Here is a 19,317-nt window from a genome sequence, read left to right on the forward strand (position 1 = left end):
CGCCCCCCACTCGCAGCCCAGTGCCCGGGGGGGGCGGCGGGCTCAGGGCGGCGCCCCCCACTTCCATGCCAGTGCCGGGGGAGGGCGCAGGGCAGCCCCACGGCTCGGCCCCACAGCACCCCGCGCACCCCCTCTCCGTGCCCCGCACGGCTCAACCCGCCCCGTTACCTTCGCCTCCTCCCGGCGCCGGTTCCCCGCTGCCCGCGCCCCGGCCGGGCGGCCCCTGCCCGGCTCCCTCCCGCCCCGCCCCGCCCGGCTCGGGTTACAGGGGCGGCCCCTCCACGCCGGGCCGCGGGGCCGGGCCAGACCGCGCCGGCTCCAGCCACGGGAGCTGCCCCTCACCCCGGCCTCTGGCCCGGCCCCGCTGGGCGCCCCGGGGTCCCGCGCGCAGCCCCTGCCTGGGCAGCCTGGCCCGCGGCACCCCCCAGCGGGCGGCCGGAGCCCACGGGGACGGGCAGGGAGCGGCTGGGCGCCCGGTGCCCCTGGTTCCCGCCCGGGCCCTGCAGGGGGCTCCCGGCTCGGCCCGGCCCGGGGCTCCCCCTTCTGGTGCAGGGCGGCCAGGGCCGGCGCCACGCGGCCACTGCGTGGCAGAGCGGAGGGGAGAGCCCCGGGGACCCGGCGCCGGGCAGGGAGAGTCCCCGGCCGGGGCGGGGTCTGTGCCCATAGGGGTGCAGGGGGTGCAGCGCCCCCGGGGGCCTGGCTGCCGGCCCCGCTCCCAGGGCTTTGCGCCGGGCCTCAGCTCGGGCTTTCAGCCCCCCCGCTACAAAAGTGTCCAGGCGCCACTGGCGGTGCCCGGCCCTGGCACCCCCCTCCAGGCCCTGCCTTCGCCAGGGGGCTGCGAACCCAGCCCCGGCCCGGGCTAGCACAGAGGGGCCAGGCAGGGAGCCCATCGGCCAGGAGACAGGTCCCGTCCTACAACCTGCCCCCAAAGCCCAGCCCACACCCTGTCGCTTCCCCGGGCGGGACAGAGGGGAACGGCCCCCGCATCGGTGCCCAGACCCTGCCCCCCACCCCCACCGTGACAGGGTGCCCAGACAGCTCCAAGCTCCCCGATAACGCTCAGGCCCCAGACAGCCCCTGAACCCCCAATAACGCTCAGGCCCCAGACAGCCACCGAACCCCCAATAACGCTCAGCTCCCCACACCCCCAATAACCCTCATCCCCCAGACAGGCCCCCAAACCCCAAGACAATGCTTAACGCCCAGACAGCCCCCAACCCTCCCCCCCAATAATGCTCGGCCCCCTGATGGCCCCCGTGCCCCAGAAAAAGCTCAGCGCCCAGATGCCCCCCACACCTCGAGATGACACTCTGTGCCCAGCCTGCCCTCTCTCCTCCTAAGACACGTGGTGCCCACACAAGGCACCCCCGCCCGCCCCAGGAACGTTCAGCGCTCACACGGTGCTGAGTGTTTGGCATCCAGACAGTGTCCATGTCCCCCCACCCCACCCCACCCCACCCCCTCAGGCGCTGACAGCTCTAACCAGGCTCCAAGCGGGACAGGTCTTGTTTGACCAAAGCCCCCCCGCCAAAATTGCCCCCAGAGCCAGGGCAGTTGTCAGAGACTCCCTGCAACAGGGTCCCAGCTGCATCAGGTGCCACCCGCTGTGGGGGCTGCGGGTTCCAAGCACGCCAAGGGCACCCCGTGGCGCGACCCAGAGCCACCAGGCAGGGGTAGGGGATGGCGCCTCCCAGGGACCAGCAGGGATATGAGAGCTCCCTACGGGCAGGAACCGTCATGCCAGGCCACTCCACTGTGCCTGGGCTTCGTGCCTGCCCCAGGCCCTCCTCCTACCCCTCCAGTCACCAAGGAGGCAGATGCTGCCCCAGGCGGGTCCGGGAGTGAGAGCCCCACCCAGACTCTGGAGCCAAGCACTGAGTGCCAGCCCCAGGCTCCTGGGGCCTCAGACCGAGTGCGCCCAGCCCTGGGCAGCCTGCCAGGAATCCCCATGGCCCTGAGCAGGGGGCATCAGGAATCCCCAGCCCATCGGCCCCGCACACGGCTCTGGGGCCACCACGCGGCACGCAGCCCCCCCCATGCCACTGTCAGGTTACCTTAAAATCCACTGTGGCCAACTGCCCTCTAACCCCTCCCTTTGCAGGCCTTCTGAGTCCATGCCAGACCCACCTAGGCACAACCAGTCCCCAGACACGCAACACGGCCCACTGGTCTCCTGGGGGGGAGGGGCATCATCTCCCCCCAGCCCTGCCCCTGGGGAGAGCAACAGGGGGTGGGGGTGATGGAGCCCTTTAAGGGGGCATCAGTCCGTGGACCTGAGCAGAGGGTTTGGATGAACAGCTGGGGAGGGAAGAACTGGCAAGAGAGAAGATGGGAGTGCTACAGAGGAAGTTTGCCGATTCCTCTCCCTGCCCCTGGCACAGGCCCTGAAGGCAGCAGAGGTGAAGCAGGCCGAACACTTCCCCTCCTCCCCCACCCCAATGGCCTGGACAGTAAACCAGGGATAAGGACCAGCCTGGAGAGAACCAGATTAAGGACTCCAGGGAAGATGCCCTGAGGGTCTGCGGCCTGGCAGGAACGGGGACTCCGGGGAGAGAGCCCTGCAGAGCCTGGGACGGGGCTCAGGGGGTTAGGGCCTGAGCCCAGGGAGGTGAAGAGTTTCCAGTCCTCAGCCTTGAGCCTGGAGGTTGGGTAGCCTGGAGGGGTGAGAGCCCCCAGCCCCCATGGCACTCTCAAGGCAAACTGGCTGCCATGCTGGGTGTTGCCACGAGGGGCGCTCTGAGGTGGTAAGGCTGTCACGGGCATGACCCCCAAACCTGTCCCATCCCGCAGCTCCTGGGGTGGCCATAAGAGCTCTCACCTGCACTGATGCTGATCTGCACACCAGGGGGTGCTCAAACCCACCCTCCCCTCTACAAGGTGGAGCCAGGGAGACACCTGGGCAGGTGCCTGGGGATGGGATGGGTGGGACTAGCAGGCGTGTCCCAGCGCCCCATGGGGATTCGATCCTGGAGCCCCTGCACAGAGCTGGCAACTAAGGCAGGGAGGGAAGCCACAGCACGTCCTGGCTCTGCGCGAGTCAGCCTGGGGACAGGCAGCCTCGAGGTAGGATGTGCTGTGTAGTGTGTGTGCCCTGCCATGCACACACACTACAGCTGGCCGGGAACCCATTCTCCAGTGAGAAATTTCAACCAACAAACATTTCTTTTAGTGGGGGGGGGAAATGAATGCGTGAGCAGCTGCAGGTGGATGAATGTCTGCACATGGGCATGGGGGTGGGATTGGTCAGTTGATTTTGGGGAAAAGCTATCGCTGTGGGGAAACATTTGGAAGGACCATTTTCTACCAGCTGTAACTCCAACAGCCTGGAGCCAGGGCTGGGCTAGCAGGGGGCTGCGGGTCGGGATTGGGGGCACCGGCAGAACATGGAGGGAAGGTTGCACAGCCCTTTTGATTTTGTCCGACTGACCCTCTCCCCTGGGGTTTTCCCTGATTAGGAGTATGGTGGAATATTGTGTCCAGTTCTGGGTACCACATTTCAGGAAAGATGTGGACAAATTGGAGTCCAGAGAAGAGCGAGAAAAATGATGAAAGGTCTAGAGAACATGACCAAGGAGGGAAGATTGAAAACACTGGGTTTGTTCAGTCTGGAGAAGAGAAGACTGAGAAGGGACATAACAGTTTTCAAGTACATAAAAAATTGTTCCAATTAGCCTCTGAGGATAGGACAAGAAGCAATGGGCTTAAATTGCAGCAAGGGAGGTTTAGGTTGGACATTAGGAAAAAGTTCCTAACTCTCAGGGTGGTTAAACACTGGAATAAATTGCCTAGGGAGGTTGTGGAATCTCCATCATTGGGGATTTTTAAGAGATGGTTGGACAAACACCTCTCAGGAATAATAATAATAATAATTTGAGATATCCTATCTCCTAGAACCAGAAGGGACCTTGAAAGTTCACTGAGTCCAGCCCCCTGCCTTCACTAGCAGAACCAAGTACTGATTTTTGCCCCAGATCCCCCAGTGGCCCCCCCAAGGATTGAGCTCACAACCCTGGGTTTAGCAGGCCAATGCTCAAACCACTGAGCTATCCCTCCCCCATGGGCTAGCTAATTAGTTCTGCCGTAAGGGCAGGGGACTGGACTAGGTGACCTCTCGAGGTCCCTGCCAGTCCTACGATTCTATGAACACACACAGCCAATGGGGCGGGGCGGGGCTGGGCTGGGCCTGGGCCGAGCCGACGGGCAGTGGTGGCACTAGGCGTAAGCACACTAAGCAATTGCTTAGGGCCCCGAGCCGCTCGCAGGCTAGCGAACAGGAGCAGCTAACGGGGAGTTTTGCAAAGAAGTTAAGAGGAGCAGCGTGGCGGGGGGGGGTGGGGGCTAGGTGCAACTTACCATTCTTTAAACTTAAAAGCCAAAAACACCCCGCTACAAACAAAACAAAGGAACAAGGTGCAGGAGTGAAAAGAGAATGCAGGCAGAAGTCCAGCAACACAATGGGGGCTACCCAGTTTATTGCACCCAATGCAGCATGTCAGTTTATCTGCCCTATGGGCGGGTGGCGTATGTGTGCGTGCGGTGCAAGGAGCTCCTGGCCCTCAGAGACCATGTACAAGCTTTGGAGACCAGAGTGGCTAAACTGGAAGCTAAGGGAGACCGAGAGATACATAGATTAGACTTTCTGGGACACCGTAGAATGGTCCCACCCCTGGTCTGACAGCCTCTGTGCTGTTGAGGAGGATGAAAGTCTCAGGGAAGGAGAACATCCAACAAGAGCAGAGGGAAACGATCGAGGTACATGTAGGTACCAATGACATAGGGAAGGATAGGAGAGAGGTCCTAGAGGCCAATTTTAGGCTGCTAGGTAAGAGATTGATGTCCAGGACCTCCATGGTAGCATTCTCTTAAATGCTTCTAGTTCCACAGGCAGAACTGCAGGGTCTCAATGCGTGGATGAGATGATGGTGTAGGGAGGAGGGGTTTAGATTTATTAGGAACTGGGGAAACTTTGGGGAAAGGAGGAGCCTATACAGGAAGGATGGGCTCCACCTAAACCAAAATGGAACCAGATTGCAGGCACTTAGTTTAAAAACTGCTCTACGGTCTTTTTAACGTTAAGGGCTGGGGGGAAAGCTGACAGGTGCAGAGGAGCACGTGGTTCAGACAGAGACATCCCTTAGGGGAGGATCTATTAATGGAGATTCTCTATGTCCTAGTAAGGAGGAGAGGAGGGAAGATGATAAAATACAGGTAGAATCTGATGAGAAACAGTCAAATGACAGTATCAGAGGGGGAGCCGCATTAGTCTGGGTCTGTAAAAAGCAACAGAGGGTCCTGTGGCACCTTTAAGACTCACAGATGTATTGGCGCATAAGCTTTCGTGGGTGAATGCCCACTTCGTCGGATGCATGAAAAATGAAAGAAAGTCCCGTTCAATTACATCATGTCATGGCAGACAGCTACAAAGTGACAAGTTTTTAAAGTGCTTATATACCAATGCTAGGAGTCTAAATAATAAGAGGGGTGAACTAGAGAGTGCCTCATATTAAGTGAGGATATTGATATAACGGGCATCACAGCAACTTGGTGGAATGAGGATAATCAATGGACACAGTAATACCAGGGGACAAAATATATCGAAAAGGACAGAACAGGTCGTGCTGGCGGCGGCGGGCGGGGGGGGGGGGGGGGGGGGGGGAAACGGGACTATACCTGAAAGAAAGCATAGAATCAAATGAAGTAAAAACCTTAAATGAACCAAACTGTACCACAGAATCTCTATGGATAGTAATTCCATGCTCGAATAATAAGAATATAGCAGTAGGGATATATACCACCCAACCAGGATGGTGATAGTGACTGTCAATAGTCTCTCTAAGCTCTCTGAGCATTTAAAATAAAAAAACTCAATAATACTGGGGGATTTCAACTATCCCATATTGACTGGGTACATGTCACCTCAGGACAGGATGCAGAGATAAAGTTTCTTGACACCTTAAATGACTCCTTCTTGGAGCAGCCAGTCCTGGAACCCACAAGAGGACAGATAATTCTTGATTTAGTCCTAAGTGGAGCACAGGATCTGGTCCAAGAGATGAATATAATAATAATAATTTAACATATGGAGATATACCTATCTCCTAGAACTGGAAGGGACTAAAGGTCATTGAGTCCAGCCCCCTACCTTCACTAGCAAGACCAAGTACTGATTCTACCCCAGATCCCTAAGTGGCCCCCTCAAGGATTGAACTCACAACCTTGGGTTTAGCAGGCCAATGCTCAAACCACTGAGCCGTCCCTCCCCCCCATATAGCAAGACCACTTGGTAATAGTGACCATAATATTCTTAAATTTAACATCCTTGTGGCAGGAAAGCCACCACAGCGGCCCAACATGGTAGCTTTTAATTTCAGAAAGGGGAACTACACAAAAATGAGGAAGTTAGTTAAACAGAAATGAAAAGGTCCAGCGCCAAAAGTGAAATCCCTGCAAGCTGCATGGACACTTTTTAAAGACACCATAATAGAGGCTTAACATAAATGTATCCCCCAAATAAAAAAAAAAACACAGAGAGCGCCAAAAGAGCCACTGTGGCTAAACAACAAAGTAGAAGAAGCAGTGAGAGGCAAGAAGGCATCCTTTAAAAAGTGGAAGTTAAATCCTAGTGAGGAAAATAGAAAGGAGCAAAAACTCTGGCAAATGATGTGTAAAAATACAATTAGGAAGCCAAAAAAGAATTTGAAGAGCAGCTAGTCAAAGACTCCAAAAGTAATAGCAACATTTTTTTTAAAGTACATCAGAAGCAGGAAGCCTGTTAAACAATCAGTGGGGCCACTGGACGATTGAGGTGCTAAAGGAGCACTCAAGGACGACAAGGCCATTGCGGAGAAACTAAATGAATTCTTTGCATCGGTGTTCATGGCTGAGGATGTGAGGAAGATTCCCAAACCTGAGCCATTCTTTTTAGATGGCAAATCTGAGGAATTGTCCCAGATTGAGGTGTCATTGGAGGAGGTTCTGGAACAAATTGATAAACTAAACAGTAATAAGTCATCAGGACCAGATGGTATCACCCAAGAGTTCTGAAGAAACTCAAATGTGAAATTGCAGAACTACTAACTGTCATCTGTAACTTATCATTTAAATCAGCTTCTGTACCAAGTGACTGGATAGCTAATATGACACCAATTTTTAAAAGGGCTCCAGAGGTGATCCCAGCAATTACAGGCCAGTAAACCTGACTTCAGTACCCGGCAAACTGGTTGAAACTATAGTAAAGAACAAAATTGTCAGACACATAGATGAATGTAATTTGTTGGGGAAGAATCAACATGGTTTTTGTAAAGGGAAATCATGCCTCACCAATCTACTAGAATTCTTTGAGGGGGTCAACAAGCATGTGGACCAAGGGGGATCCAGTGAATATAGTGTATTTAGATTTTCAGAAAGACAAGGTCCCCCACCAAAGGCTCTTATGCAAATAAACTGCCACGGGATAAGAGGGAAGGTGCTCTCCTGGATTGGTAACTGGATAAAAGATAGGAAACAAAGGGTAGGAATAAATGGTCAGTTTTCAGAATGGAGATAGGTAAATAGTGGTGTTCTCCAGCGGTCTGTACTGGGACCAGTCCTATGCAACATATTCATAAATGATCTGGAAAAGGGGTAAACAGTGAGGTGGCAAAATTTGCAGTTGATACAAAATTACTCAAGATAGTTAAGACCCAGGCAGACTGTGAAGAGCTACAAAAGGATCTCTCCAAACTGGGTGACTGGGCAATGAAATGGCAGATGAAATTCAATGTTGATAAATGCAAAGTAATGCACATTGGAAAGCATAATCCCAACTAGACATATAAAATTATGGGGTCTAAATTAGCTGTTACCACCCAAGAAAGAAATCTTAGAGCCATTGTGGATAATTCTCTGAAAACATCCACTCCATAAACAGTGGCAGTCAAAAAAGCGAACAGAATGTTGGGAATAATTAAGAAAGGGATCGATAATAAGACAGAAAATATCATATTGCCTCTATATAAAGCCATGGTACGCCTGCAGATCTGGTCACCCCATCTCAAAAAAAGATATATTGGAATTGGAAAAGGTTCAAAAAAGGGCAACAAAAATGATTAAGGGTATGGAACGATTAGAGGAGAGATTAATAAGACTTGGATTTTCAGCTTGGAAAAGAGATGGCTATGGGGGGGGAATATGATAGAGGTCTATAAAATCATGATTGGTGTGGAGAAAGTAAATAAGGAAGTGTTATTTACTCCTTGTCAGAACACAAGAACTAGGGGTCACCAAATGAAATTAATAGGCAGCAGGTTTAAAACAAACAAAAGGAAGTATTTCTTCACATAACACACAGTCAACCTGTGGAACTCCTTGCCAGAGGATGTTGCGAAGGCCAAGACTATAACAGGGTTCAAAAAAGAACTAGATAAGTTCATGGAGGATAGGTCCATCAATGGCTACTAGCCAGGATGGGCAGGGATTGTGTCCCAAGCCTCTGTTTGCCAGAAGCTGGGAATGGGCGACAGGGGATGGATCACTTGAGGATTCCCTGTTCTGCTCATTCCCTCTGGGGCACCGGCCACTGTCGGTAGACAGGATACTGGGCTAGATTGACCATTGGTCTGATCCAGCATAGCCATTCGTATGAGGGGGGCCTGATTTAGTGTTACCCCCAAAATACAGTTTGTCTGATCTCTCAATGGGGTGGGCTGAGCGGGAGTGTTGGGCTGGGCTGTTTTCTGGTTTGTGGAAATACTACAAATGTTTTAGGGGGTGGGTGCAGGGTCAAGGTGGGCTCCTGGTACTGGGGGCAGGCCAGGGTTGGCTGGCAGGGAACAAGGCAAGGGTAGTGACATCAGCAGGGGACTGCTGGGGTCAGGTGAGAGCAAGGCTGCAGCTGGGGGGGTAGGATGACCAGACAGCAAATGTGAAAAATGGGGATGGGGGGGTAATAGGAGCCTATATAAGAAAAAGACCCAAAAATCAGAACTGTCCCTATAAGGGGGAGGGATAGCTCAATGGTTTGAGCATTAGCCTGCTAAACCCAGGGTTGCGAGTTCAATCCTTGTGGGGGCCATTTAGGAATCTGGGGCAAAAAATCTGTCTGGGGATTGGTCCTGCTTTGAGCAGGGGGGTTGGACTAGATACCGCCCGAGGTCGCTTCCAATCCTGATAGTCTATGAAAATCAGGACATTTAGTCACACGGGGGCTGGGGGGGGCGTGCATTAGCCGTCAGAAGTGCCAGTCCCAGCTTTGCCCTAGGCAGCAGAGCGGGAATTCCCAGCTCCAGGAGAGAATCGGGCCTTTGTTCCACCTGCTGCCAGGTACAGCTCCCCTGGAGGAGGATCTTGAGTTAACCCTTTCCATGCACAGGGCTGGGCATGTGCTAGACTGTCTGGGGACCCAGCACCATGGCCCAGGGGATGCAGCAAGTCCCTAGTCTCTCTCCTGGAAGGGGAGCAGGGGGTGGGCAGGTGACTCAGTGCCTAGTCTACAATAAGAAATTAGGTCGGTTTAACTCCATCACTGAGGGGTGGGGAAATCCCCAAGCAGTGTAATTCGGCCAGCCTGAGTCTCCTGGGTGGATGGAAGAACTTGGCCAGTGGTGGATTAACTGCGCCCACAGGAGAGCCCCTCCTTCCCCACAGCACAGGCAGCGCCGCGCCGCAGCATCTTAAGGGTGGACCAGGCCTCGCTGCCCGTGCTGGCAGACGGCTGCTCCCATCCCCGAGCACCGACGGGGGCTGGGCGACGAGTGGGCCCTGTAAGCAGCCCCTGCTGCCGTGCACAGAGCCTGGCCACCCCGGACCCTCCTCAAGGAGAGGCAGGCAGTGCCCTGGCGTGCGGAGAGCAGACAGACGCTCGGTGCCCACGGCCCAGCTGGGAGCTAGAGGAGCCGGTGGGGGCCCCACAGGCGCTTCCTGGGGCACATACTTTCCCTAAGAGGGATGGGAAGGAGGAGGGCAGAGGACTCCCCCCAGCTGTAACGCTTCTGCCGATGACCCTGCACCCCACAGGGCCGGCCGACCCTCAGAGGGAACGAGGACGCGCTGCAGCCAGGCACAGGGTGGGCACAACTTCTCATCTGCGGGCCCACCAGCGGCGCTGGAGAGACGATGCAGGGCAGGAACCCGGGCTAGGGGCATTGCCAGAGTCTCCCTGCGGGACCAGAGCCTGCCACGTGGGGGTGGATTTCTCAGCATGACTCGCAGGCAGGACTCAGCTCTGAGCCAGCCACGGCCCCCAGCCACAACCAGTCCAGGCCTGGCTTCCCCAAGAGCTGTGCTGGGTGGGGCAGGCGAGCCCCATGCCCCAGGGGGCAGTGCCCTGTGCTGCCATGGAGGGAGCTGGGGCCCAGGTTTCAGTCCTAGATCTCGCCCCCGGTGCTGGGCACGCTGAGTGCCCCGTGTAACACCGACAGGCCGGGAACCCCACCAGCCAGAGGCCACCCCCAGCTGCCCCCAAGGACCCTGGCCCCCCACCCCAGAGTCACTGACCAGGCCCGGCAGGGAGGAGGCGGGTTTGAAATCCCACAAGTCCCAGGGAGAGATGGGAGGCCTGGCCTGGCTCCAGCAGAGAGAAGGGGCTCGCCCAGGGTCACACAGCCAGGAGGAAAACCCAGGAGTCCTGACTCCCAGTCCCACCCTCTCCCTCCTAGCACCCCTCAAACAGCCGCTCAGCTTCACCCCTCACTGTCTGAGAAGGGGCAATGGCAGCACCCTGCCCTACAGGCGGCAGAGCACCGTGCCTGGGGGGCAGGCGGGCAGTCACCTCCTTCCACTCCCCCCGGCTGCGGACAGGGGGCACTGCCACCACAGCAGCCCCCCAGCGGGGACCCCAGGCCAGTGACACCCCTCGCCGGGGGGCAGTCCTCTGCCAATCCCCTGCTGGCTTGTTGCCCAGTTAGAACAAGTTAAATGGCCTTGAAGTCAGCGAGAAACCCAGTTTTCCAGTCCCGTGGCCGGCAGCCGCCTGAACATGATCTCAGCAGGGTCTGGCTTGGCCATCGGGCGGGTGGAAGGCCTGGAAGTCCCCGGGTGCTGCAGGGTGGGGGCTCCAGAGGGGGCGCTCTGCTCTCCCCTCAGTGCTGACCCCAATGCTCCAGCAAGGCGCTGAGGGATGGGGGGCCAGCAGGGGGGCCATCTCACAGTCTCTCCACACGCTGTGACCCCAGGCTACTCGCTCAGCCCTGGAGAGGGTGGGCTAGGGGCTCCTGGGCCAGGGCTGCCTCGGATGGAAAGAGGAGGGTCAGGTGGGGGGATTCGGTCCCTCCACTTTAAGCGGTGCTCTACAGACCTGGCTGACCCCTGCAACCCAGCACAGGGAAGGACTGTGCTGCAAGGATGGGGAGCTCCATAGGGGGGCACTCTCCCCTGACAGTGCTGACCCCAATGCTCCCCTTAGGGAGCTGTGGGGCAGGGGGCTCCATAGGGGGGCACTCTCCCCTGACAGTGCTGACCCCAATGCTCCCCTTAGGGAGCTGTGGGGCAGGAGGCTCCATAGGGGGCACTCTCCCCTGACAGTGCTGACCCCAATGCTCCCGTTAGGGAGCTGTGGGGCAGGGGGCCCCATAGGGGGCACTCTCCCCTGACAGTGCTGACCCCAATGCTCCCATTAGGGAGCTGTGGGGCAGGGGGCTCCATAGGGGGCACTCTCCCCTGACAGTGCTGACCCCAATGCTCCCATTAGGGAGCTGTGGGGCAGGGGGCTCCATAGGGGGCACTCTCCCCTGGCAGTACTGACCCCAATGCTCCCATTAGGGGGCTGTGGGCTCCATAGGGAGCACTCTCCCCTGGCAGTACTGACCCCAATGCTCCCCTTAGGGGGCTGTGGGGCCGTAACAACGTCTGTTCGGGGAGCCCCAAAAGCCCACAGAGGGTCACTCAAAGTTCCCGGGCCCAACACTGCCCAGCCCAGGGAGCCGCCCAGGCCGGGGCAGCACCTGGGGCAGGGGGCGGGCCCCGGACGCAGGTGAGAGCGGAGACCCGGAGGAGGAGGAGCCGGAGACAGGCGAGGCGCAGGGGGAAGCGGGGGGCCCCGGCCGCCGCGGAGTGTTGGCGGCAGCGGGGGTTCGGGGCTGGCCGGGGGCGGGGGCGCTGCAGGGGAGGGGTCCTACCTGGGGGGTGTCCCCGAGGAGGCTGAGTCTGAAGTGGCCCCTCCGGATCTCCATCTCCAGGGCTGAGCCCCGCGCCACCGTCACTCGGCTCCGGTGGTTCCGGCAGAACATCCTGGCGCAGCCGGGACCGGCCCGATCCAAACGTCTACGGGGGATCGGAGCCGCAGTGGTCCGGGCTGCAACCCACCGCGGCGGGGCGGGGAGCCTGCGGTCCCGGTTCCGATCACCCCGGCCCGGTCCCCACGGGTTCGGTTCCGAGCTCGCTGCCCCCGTACCCCGGTCCAGACCTGCGCGCCCAGTCCCAGTCCCGCTCCCGATTCCCAAGGGGAGTCTCCAAACTTCGAGTCAAACTCCGCCCCGGGGCGGCACCTGGCGGGGGCGGGCAGCGCTGCAGCCCCGAACCGAACCGGGCCCGGGCGGCACCTGGCGGGGGCGGGCAGCGCTGCAGCCCCCGCACACGTGGGCAGTAAGGAGCAGGCTACTTTTATACAGAACCATCCAGGGCCTCCCTGGGCGGGCACAGAGAGAATCATGAAGCCAGCTGGTGTGGGCTGGCCCCGGGGTGCTGGTTCCCTAGGGTGGGGATCTGGGTCAGGATCCCCTGGGGCGGGGGCCTGCGGAGCTAGGCAGCAGCAGGCACCGAGGAGCCCGTGCAGAGAATTGGCAGGAGCCCCGTGGCACTGCCAGGCCTGCAGAGGGAACAATGGGACAGTGTGAGACAGCACATGGGAGCGTGTCGGGGTGGTGGTGAGTGTGTCATCGTGAGGGGATGTACATGGGCGTGTGCCCATGTGAGTGCATGGGGGGCTGAGTGTGTCATTGTGAGGGGGACGTACATGTGTGTGCCAGGGGTACCTGGGTGTGTGCCCATGTGAGTGCATGGGGGGCTGAGTGTGTCATTGTGAGGGGGACGTACATGTGTGTGCCAGGGGTACCTGGGCGGGTACCTGGGTGTGTGCCCATGTGAGTGCATGGGGGGTGAGTGTGTCATTGTGAGGGGGACATACATGTGTGTGCCAGGGGTACCTGGGCGGGTACCTGGGTGTGTGCCCATGTGAGTGCATGGGGGGTGAGTGTGTCATTGTGAGGGGGACGTAGATGTGTGTGCCAGGGGTACCTGGGCGGGTATCTGGGTGTGTGCCCATGTGAGTGCGGGGTGGCACGCCAGGATGTGGGCCCGTGTGTACATGCGAGCCTATGCATGTAGATAGATGCCTGCACACACCCATGCATGTGTGTACACCAGCGCGTGTCTGTTGATGACTGTCCCCCTGCACACTCGTGTATGGAATTGGCTCAGACACTGTGACCCCAAAGGTGCTGGCTGATTCCTGGGTTGGCTCTGCCCAAGGCTACACAATGCTGTGCCCCTGTCCCCCCTCCTGAAATGGCTGGAGCTGCTCGGTAGGGGCCCCCATCACACTCCTCCTCCCTGCGGTGCCAGACACGCCCCGTGTGTGTGTGCAGCCGCATGCTTGGACATACCCACGTGTAACACCCTTGTGCGCACACGCACACACACACAAAGAGCTTTGCACACACCCCGTGTTTGCACACGTGACCGGCACACACCACAATTCCTAGTTCCACCCACACCCTTCACATATTTGCTGACTCTTATCATGTCCCCTCTGTGCCAAGCCAGACGGATTTAGTTCCTTTAATCTGTCCTCGGGCAGTGACCCAACCTCAGCAGCGCGGTGGCGCTTCTCTGAGCTCCTGCACTTCCTCCCTCTCTGGGGGCTGAGGGGCCTGGAGCAGCGCACCAGCCTGGGCAGGCTCTCCCCGACCTGCACGGAGAGGAGCAGCTGGGCCCCCCGCCCGCCCGCCCATCCTTTGCTCCATCCATTTCTGGCCTTTACCCTAGTTCGACTGCGAGCTCTCTGGGGCAGGGACTGTGCCTCTGGGTCTGTGCAGCCCCCTGCACGACACGGCCTGGCCCTGGCTCTGGCCCGAGCACCCACTGCAACAGAAACAGTCATGGCAGTGGGGCAGGGTTGGGGAGGATTGAGCCCTCCGGAAGCCTGGGAGGCCCCTGCGGGGGGCAGCTTCCTGAGTGATGGTTGGTTGCAGCAGCTCACAGAGATTATCCATTAACCTGTGGAACTCACTGCCACAGGCTCTCTCTGAAACAAAGAGCTTAATGGGGTTCCAAGAAGATTGGATGCTCCAGGGCAGCAATTGTCAGGATCAGCCATGCCAGGGCTCCCAGGCATGAGCTTAGCTCTGCCAGGGACAGGAAGGAACATGGTGAATTAGGGCATCTTTAGAAATTCCGGCCTCAGGGACTATTCCCTTCCTTTGCCTCCTGCCCACGGCTCCGGGATGGGGCCACACAGCAGCTCCTCAAAGCTGTGAAACCCACATGGGGAAAAAACTCTCCCTGAACAGGCCCCATGTGATACCAGCCTGGAGGGGAAAATCCAGCATCCTGGGGTGGGAGGAGCAGAAAACACACACACTGCTCTGCTCCCACCCCCTGCATTTCACAACCCCCTGCATACAAGCAGGGGCAGGGCAGGGCAGGCCGAGGCTGCACCATTACACAGACAGCAGCTCGCTTCAGAGCTGTATGAGCAGCCAGGCTGCCTTGGGCTGTGAGCGTCTCAGATCTCCCCAGCTAGGCTGGGTCAGTGCCTGGATGGGCGACTTCCAGGGGAAATCCAAGGGGCTTCAGGCAAGGTGGGATGGGGGGTCCAGTAGGGGGCTCTCCCCTCCCAAGCACAGTGCTGGGGGGTGGGCTGTGCTACAGGGAGTGAGGTAAGAGAGGGGCGCTCTGTCCTCCGAGTCCCCCCATTCAACTCGCCTTTGCCCTGGTGCTCATACAAAATGTGACAGGCCTCAGCTGAGAGCAGTGCCCGGCCGCCTTGCCTTGTGCTGCCCCGTCCGTCTGTCTGGCTGGCTCTGTCGTCTCTTGACTCATGGGCTGGTTTGATTGAAAAATGCTCCCGCTCGCCCTGTGATCTCCGTTTGCTCATGAGTCGCTGTGACTCAGCCTGACACAGCCGCTCGGAGCGATTCGGGGACCGTCGGGCCTCCTGTGTGGCATGTCCCCCAGCTGCCCTCGCAGGGAGCCCAGGAACTTGGGCCGCACTGAAGGGCCCGGTGAGGGCCTGGCTAAGGACGGACAAGGTGTGAAGCTGTATGACGAAACTCTGCCGGATCAGGACTCAGGAGTAAGGTCGGTGTGAGGCTCCACCACCGCTAGCCGGGCCCGACGCGTGGACGCCCCAGACAGACACAAAGGGAAACAAGGTGAACACGGCACTTAGACCTCACAAGGGTGATTCCCAAAAGCAGCGGCATCCTTAGAAAAACTAGTTCAGCTGATTCCTCTGGAGGGAGGGGGGAAGGGAGGAGCAGTGGAAACTTACCAGGTGAGAACAAAAGAGACCAGGTGACCAAGGGGAGTCAGGAACACGCCGGGGGGCCTTTTCTTCAGTCCAGGAGGGAGAGATCACCCAGCAGTAGCAGCTTCCTGGGGCAGCAGAGGCATGCACCTTTTCTTGAGCCCAGCTGGCCCCCGTGATTCCGGACAACCCAAGGGTCTCATGCCCTAGCCCAGAGAATGCCCTGGAGTGGTGAGGAAATTGAGGCAGGGACATGCATTGAGTGTTTATTGCTTTGTAGGATCTGTGCTCTCCTGTGCTTTACACGATTAAGTATAAAAGAGAATAAATGTGTTAGCCGGTGCAAAGTGTGAGTGTGTGTTGCCTGCTTCACAACTACTGGTTGCCCCTGAGAGTGATACTGACCAGAAGTGTGTGTTTAAGTACTGGGGAGTCTGAAGGGTCGGACTCGGGGCTGCACCGGAAGTGCTCCACAGCAGGTTTCGATACTCAGAGGGTCTGCACCCGGCCAGAGAACGTGCCGAGAGACCCTGAGACTGGGGCAGTGGCGGGACGCCATTCACACCCCCAGGGGGCCAGAGCACAGAGATCTGGATTCCTCTCACAGCAGTCCTAGTGGGTGGCCAGGCTGGGGGTGCAGTAGGATCTGCGACAGGTATTCAGATTGTTTGGCTTTGAAGCCATCCAAAGATGGAGAATCCCCAACCTCCCTTGGGTGTTTGTTGGAGTGGTTAATCACCTACACCGGTAACGAATTGTGCCTAATTTGGGAGATCTTCACCATCAGAGTGAAGGGCTGGGAATTCCTGGCAGGTGGGGGGGCAGAGGCTGGCCTGGAGGCTAATGGGTCCGATCTCAGTGCCTTGATGGAAAAATCCCCCGAGCAGTTGCACCTGTAAATTAACACAATTGTATGTGTGGGCATTTCTGCAATACTGGGAACACGCCTAGTGCTATCCAGCTGGTGGGGCTGTGCCCAGCAAGCACCAGGTTCCCTGTCCCAAAGCCCCTGTGTGGTGTCCTGCCATCTGGAGCGGCTCACGACTGTGAGTACCGACTTCAGGGCAGACTGTGAGAAACAGGGCAGTCACCCAGTGGCAGATTAGCCAATGGGGCCCGTGCCCACGGGCCCCAGACAATTGGGGAGCCCTGGAAAAATGGGCACCCCTGTGCCCTGACCCACTCCGCCCGCCTGGCGCTCCTGCCAGGGAGCAGTGTCGGGGCAAGGGGGAAAGCCCCCACGCCCCAACCCCATTTCCCTGGCAGGAGCGGGGGGAGCAGGGCGGGGCTGCAGGAGGAAGGGGTGGGGAGGGGCCCCCACTTGCTGTGGCCCAGGGCCCCACAAAAGCTTAATCCGCCTCTGCAGATACCCCAGGCTGGTGTGTGTCACCAAGCTTGTGAAATGTGAATTCCTGGAGCATTATGAAGAACAGGAGTACTTGTGGCACCTTAGAGACTAACAAATTTATTAGAGCATAAGCTTTCGTGGACTACAGCCCACTTCTTCGGATGCATTATAACAATCTTACCCTGGAGTCCCAGACAGTCCCCTCAGACTCTCCAGTCTGTCCTGCCACCCGGACAAATGGACTCAGTGATAAACAGTCACTTACACCAAAACTCACACCACATTCCAGTCTCGAGACCAGTCACATACCCCAGATCAGCCAGTACCTGGCCTAGATCTTCCACTGAAGACAATGCCAGTAGCCAATCCTGCAATAAACCATCTCAAGGTTTATTAACTAGGAAAAAGGAATGAGCGCGTTATTTACAGGGTAAAGCCAGCAACCCTCTGCACACAAATGAGTTACCATCTAAATCCGAAGAGTGACCAAGTGGTAGTGATTTGTCAGTTCGAAGTATCTTTCAGGGCAGACCCGGGGTAAACCCTGGGGGTCTCAGTTGAGAGTCTCTGTCCCAGCCAGGGAAAATGTCCTGTGACTTTGTGTTATTTCCTTCATTCAGCTTCCAAGTCCAGAGGAGGGTGGAGCTTCCTTGCAGGTAGCATTTCCCAGGTGAGATAGGGCCATTAACCCATCCTTTGTATTGGGATATTCCTTGATGCCCCATCTGATTTTGATAGGCCTTTTGGATGGGTGGTGGGGCGGGGAACCGATTCCCACGCCTGAGTTCACAAATTCAGAGCAAACATTTTCAAAGTTATCAAGTAAAACTTACATGTTTTCTTATAGCCTGGAACCCAGATATCAAAGTGAGATGAACGCAGGCAGCAACATGCAAGCATTTCCTAGTCTAAACACGAAATACATCCTTAGAAGACTAACACCTGGTTGGAGCAAGATTAACATACGGGTGACCTGGTCTGGGCTCCGGCTATGATACTGCCAGTTCTTGGCTAACGCCTGCAGCCTGGGCAAGACTTGGCATCTGGCCTGGCAGCGTCACACATGGACACACCGAGGGAGCGCTGGGGACTTTGCCTGTGTTGAATGGGAGGCGAGAGAGGGAGCTAGGAGGGTGCGTGGGGAGACTTTGGACCCTCTGGGATGGATGTAATCGGGCAATACAAGGCCTGGGGAAAGGACCAATGATCAGCAGCAAGTCTGCAGCGAAGGGGCAGGAGACTGACCCTTGCACGTGAGGGCCTGTCCCCAGTGCAGACGCATTGCCCCAGGAAGGCCGAAGTGTCAACACCCACAGAAATGCCGGGTCCCTTTGCCCAGCTCCGTTCCGACAACTCTGCACCAAGCAGATGTGGGGACAGCGTGTGGCCAAGGGAGCCCCTGGGTTCACGGGCAGGGTGAATGAATGCCCCTCATTCCCATTACCGGCAGCTGAGCAAATCCCTCCTCACGCACACGCAGGCAGGGCTAGTCCCCCCATTTACAGGTGGGAACTGAGCCCCAGGGAGACCAAGGGACGTACCAAAGTCACAGGGAGTTGGGGGCAGAGCAGGAACTTGACCCCAGGCCCCACAGGCTAATGCCCAAATCCCTGGACCATCCTTCCCCTCATGTCACTAGCTGCTTAAGGCAGTGAAAACAGACGCTTCTGTGCGTGGACCCCAGTTGCGTTGCCCCCGCTCCTTCCAATGCTGGAGAAGCTGCTGGCCCTCGCCCGAGGTCTCCCCCAGTGAAAGTGCTCACAGCACTGGCTGCCCTCCATGCCCCTCCTCTCCCACTACAATCCTCTTTGTTCACCCTATTCCTAGGGCCTCTGCCTGCGGGGTGGGAGACTTGTGCTTTCTGCTGCCCTTCTCTCTATGTAAGCACTTCCCCAGGCCCTATCAGCATGGTACGCGCCTCGCCATGGAGCCAGGCCAGGGCTACCCTCCTTCCGCAGGCGGGGACTGGGGCACCGTGAGTCTAAGGGACTTGGCCGAGGTCACACAGGGAGTCTTGGACAGAGCCAGGAATTGAACTCCTAAGTCCCAGGGTGGGGATCCCACCTGATCCCTTGTCCCAGTCCAGTGCCCTTTTAGCATTACCTGTTATTTGCACGGCAGTGGCGTGTGGGCCCCATCACGGAGCAGGACTCCCTCGCGCCAGGCCCTGTACAAACGTAGAACAAATAAAGATGGTGTCTGCCCCGAACAGCTGACAATCTAGACTCTCCTTCTCCCTTTCACCAGCTCGGTGGCTCCCCCCGTGCAGGAGGCAGCCCCCCAGCCCCCTTGCACCAAACCCACATGCCCTGGAGTAGCGCCAGCAGCAGGCTGTGTTGGAAGCAGGCTCTGCCCGTCCCAGCGGGAATGGGTCAAGCCAGGGACGGGGGAGGCTCCTGCTGGCTGGGACAGGGTGGAAAGGGGAATTCTGTACCGGCTGCCAGTGGCTCAGAGCCTGGCTGGAGTTGGGGGCTGTAGGACCTTTACTCTAGCCCGGTCACAAAGTGCCCAGAGGCGTGTTTCTGGA

The 19,317-nt window shown here is 57.8% G+C and overlaps 1 protein-coding gene and 1 long non-coding RNA gene across 8 annotated transcripts in view; both read right to left on the minus strand.

Moving 5' to 3' along the window:
- The window catches only part of RTKN (rhotekin), a 35,840-nt gene extending 23,344 nt beyond the window's left edge, over positions 1–12,496 (minus strand). For 2 of the 7 annotated variants that reach the window (XM_065598487.1, XM_065598485.1), the window contains exon 1: positions 169–326. Coding sequence is in view for 4 of the 7 variants with exons in the window: in XM_065598484.1 (XP_065454556.1) it covers positions 12,093–12,203 (111 nt within the window). In the remaining 3 variants the exon portion in view is untranslated. The other 5 variants (XM_065598484.1, XM_065598483.1, XM_065598486.1 and 2 more) reach the window with 5 other exon arrangements.
- A 4,663-nt stretch (positions 12,497–17,159) lies between these two features.
- Positions 17,160–19,034, minus strand: LOC135983849 (uncharacterized). Its single transcript, XR_010601673.1, has 2 exons — positions 18,894–19,034; positions 17,160–17,570 (listed from the first exon to the last, which is right to left on the minus strand). It is a non-coding gene; the product is annotated as an uncharacterized LOC135983849 (long non-coding RNA).
- Between the last annotated feature and the right edge of the window lie 283 nt (positions 19,035–19,317).

Source organism: Chrysemys picta, chromosome 5, assembly GCF_011386835.1.
Source record: "Chrysemys picta bellii isolate R12L10 chromosome 5, ASM1138683v2, whole genome shotgun sequence".
NCBI lineage: Eukaryota > Metazoa > Chordata > Testudines > Emydidae > Chrysemys > Chrysemys picta.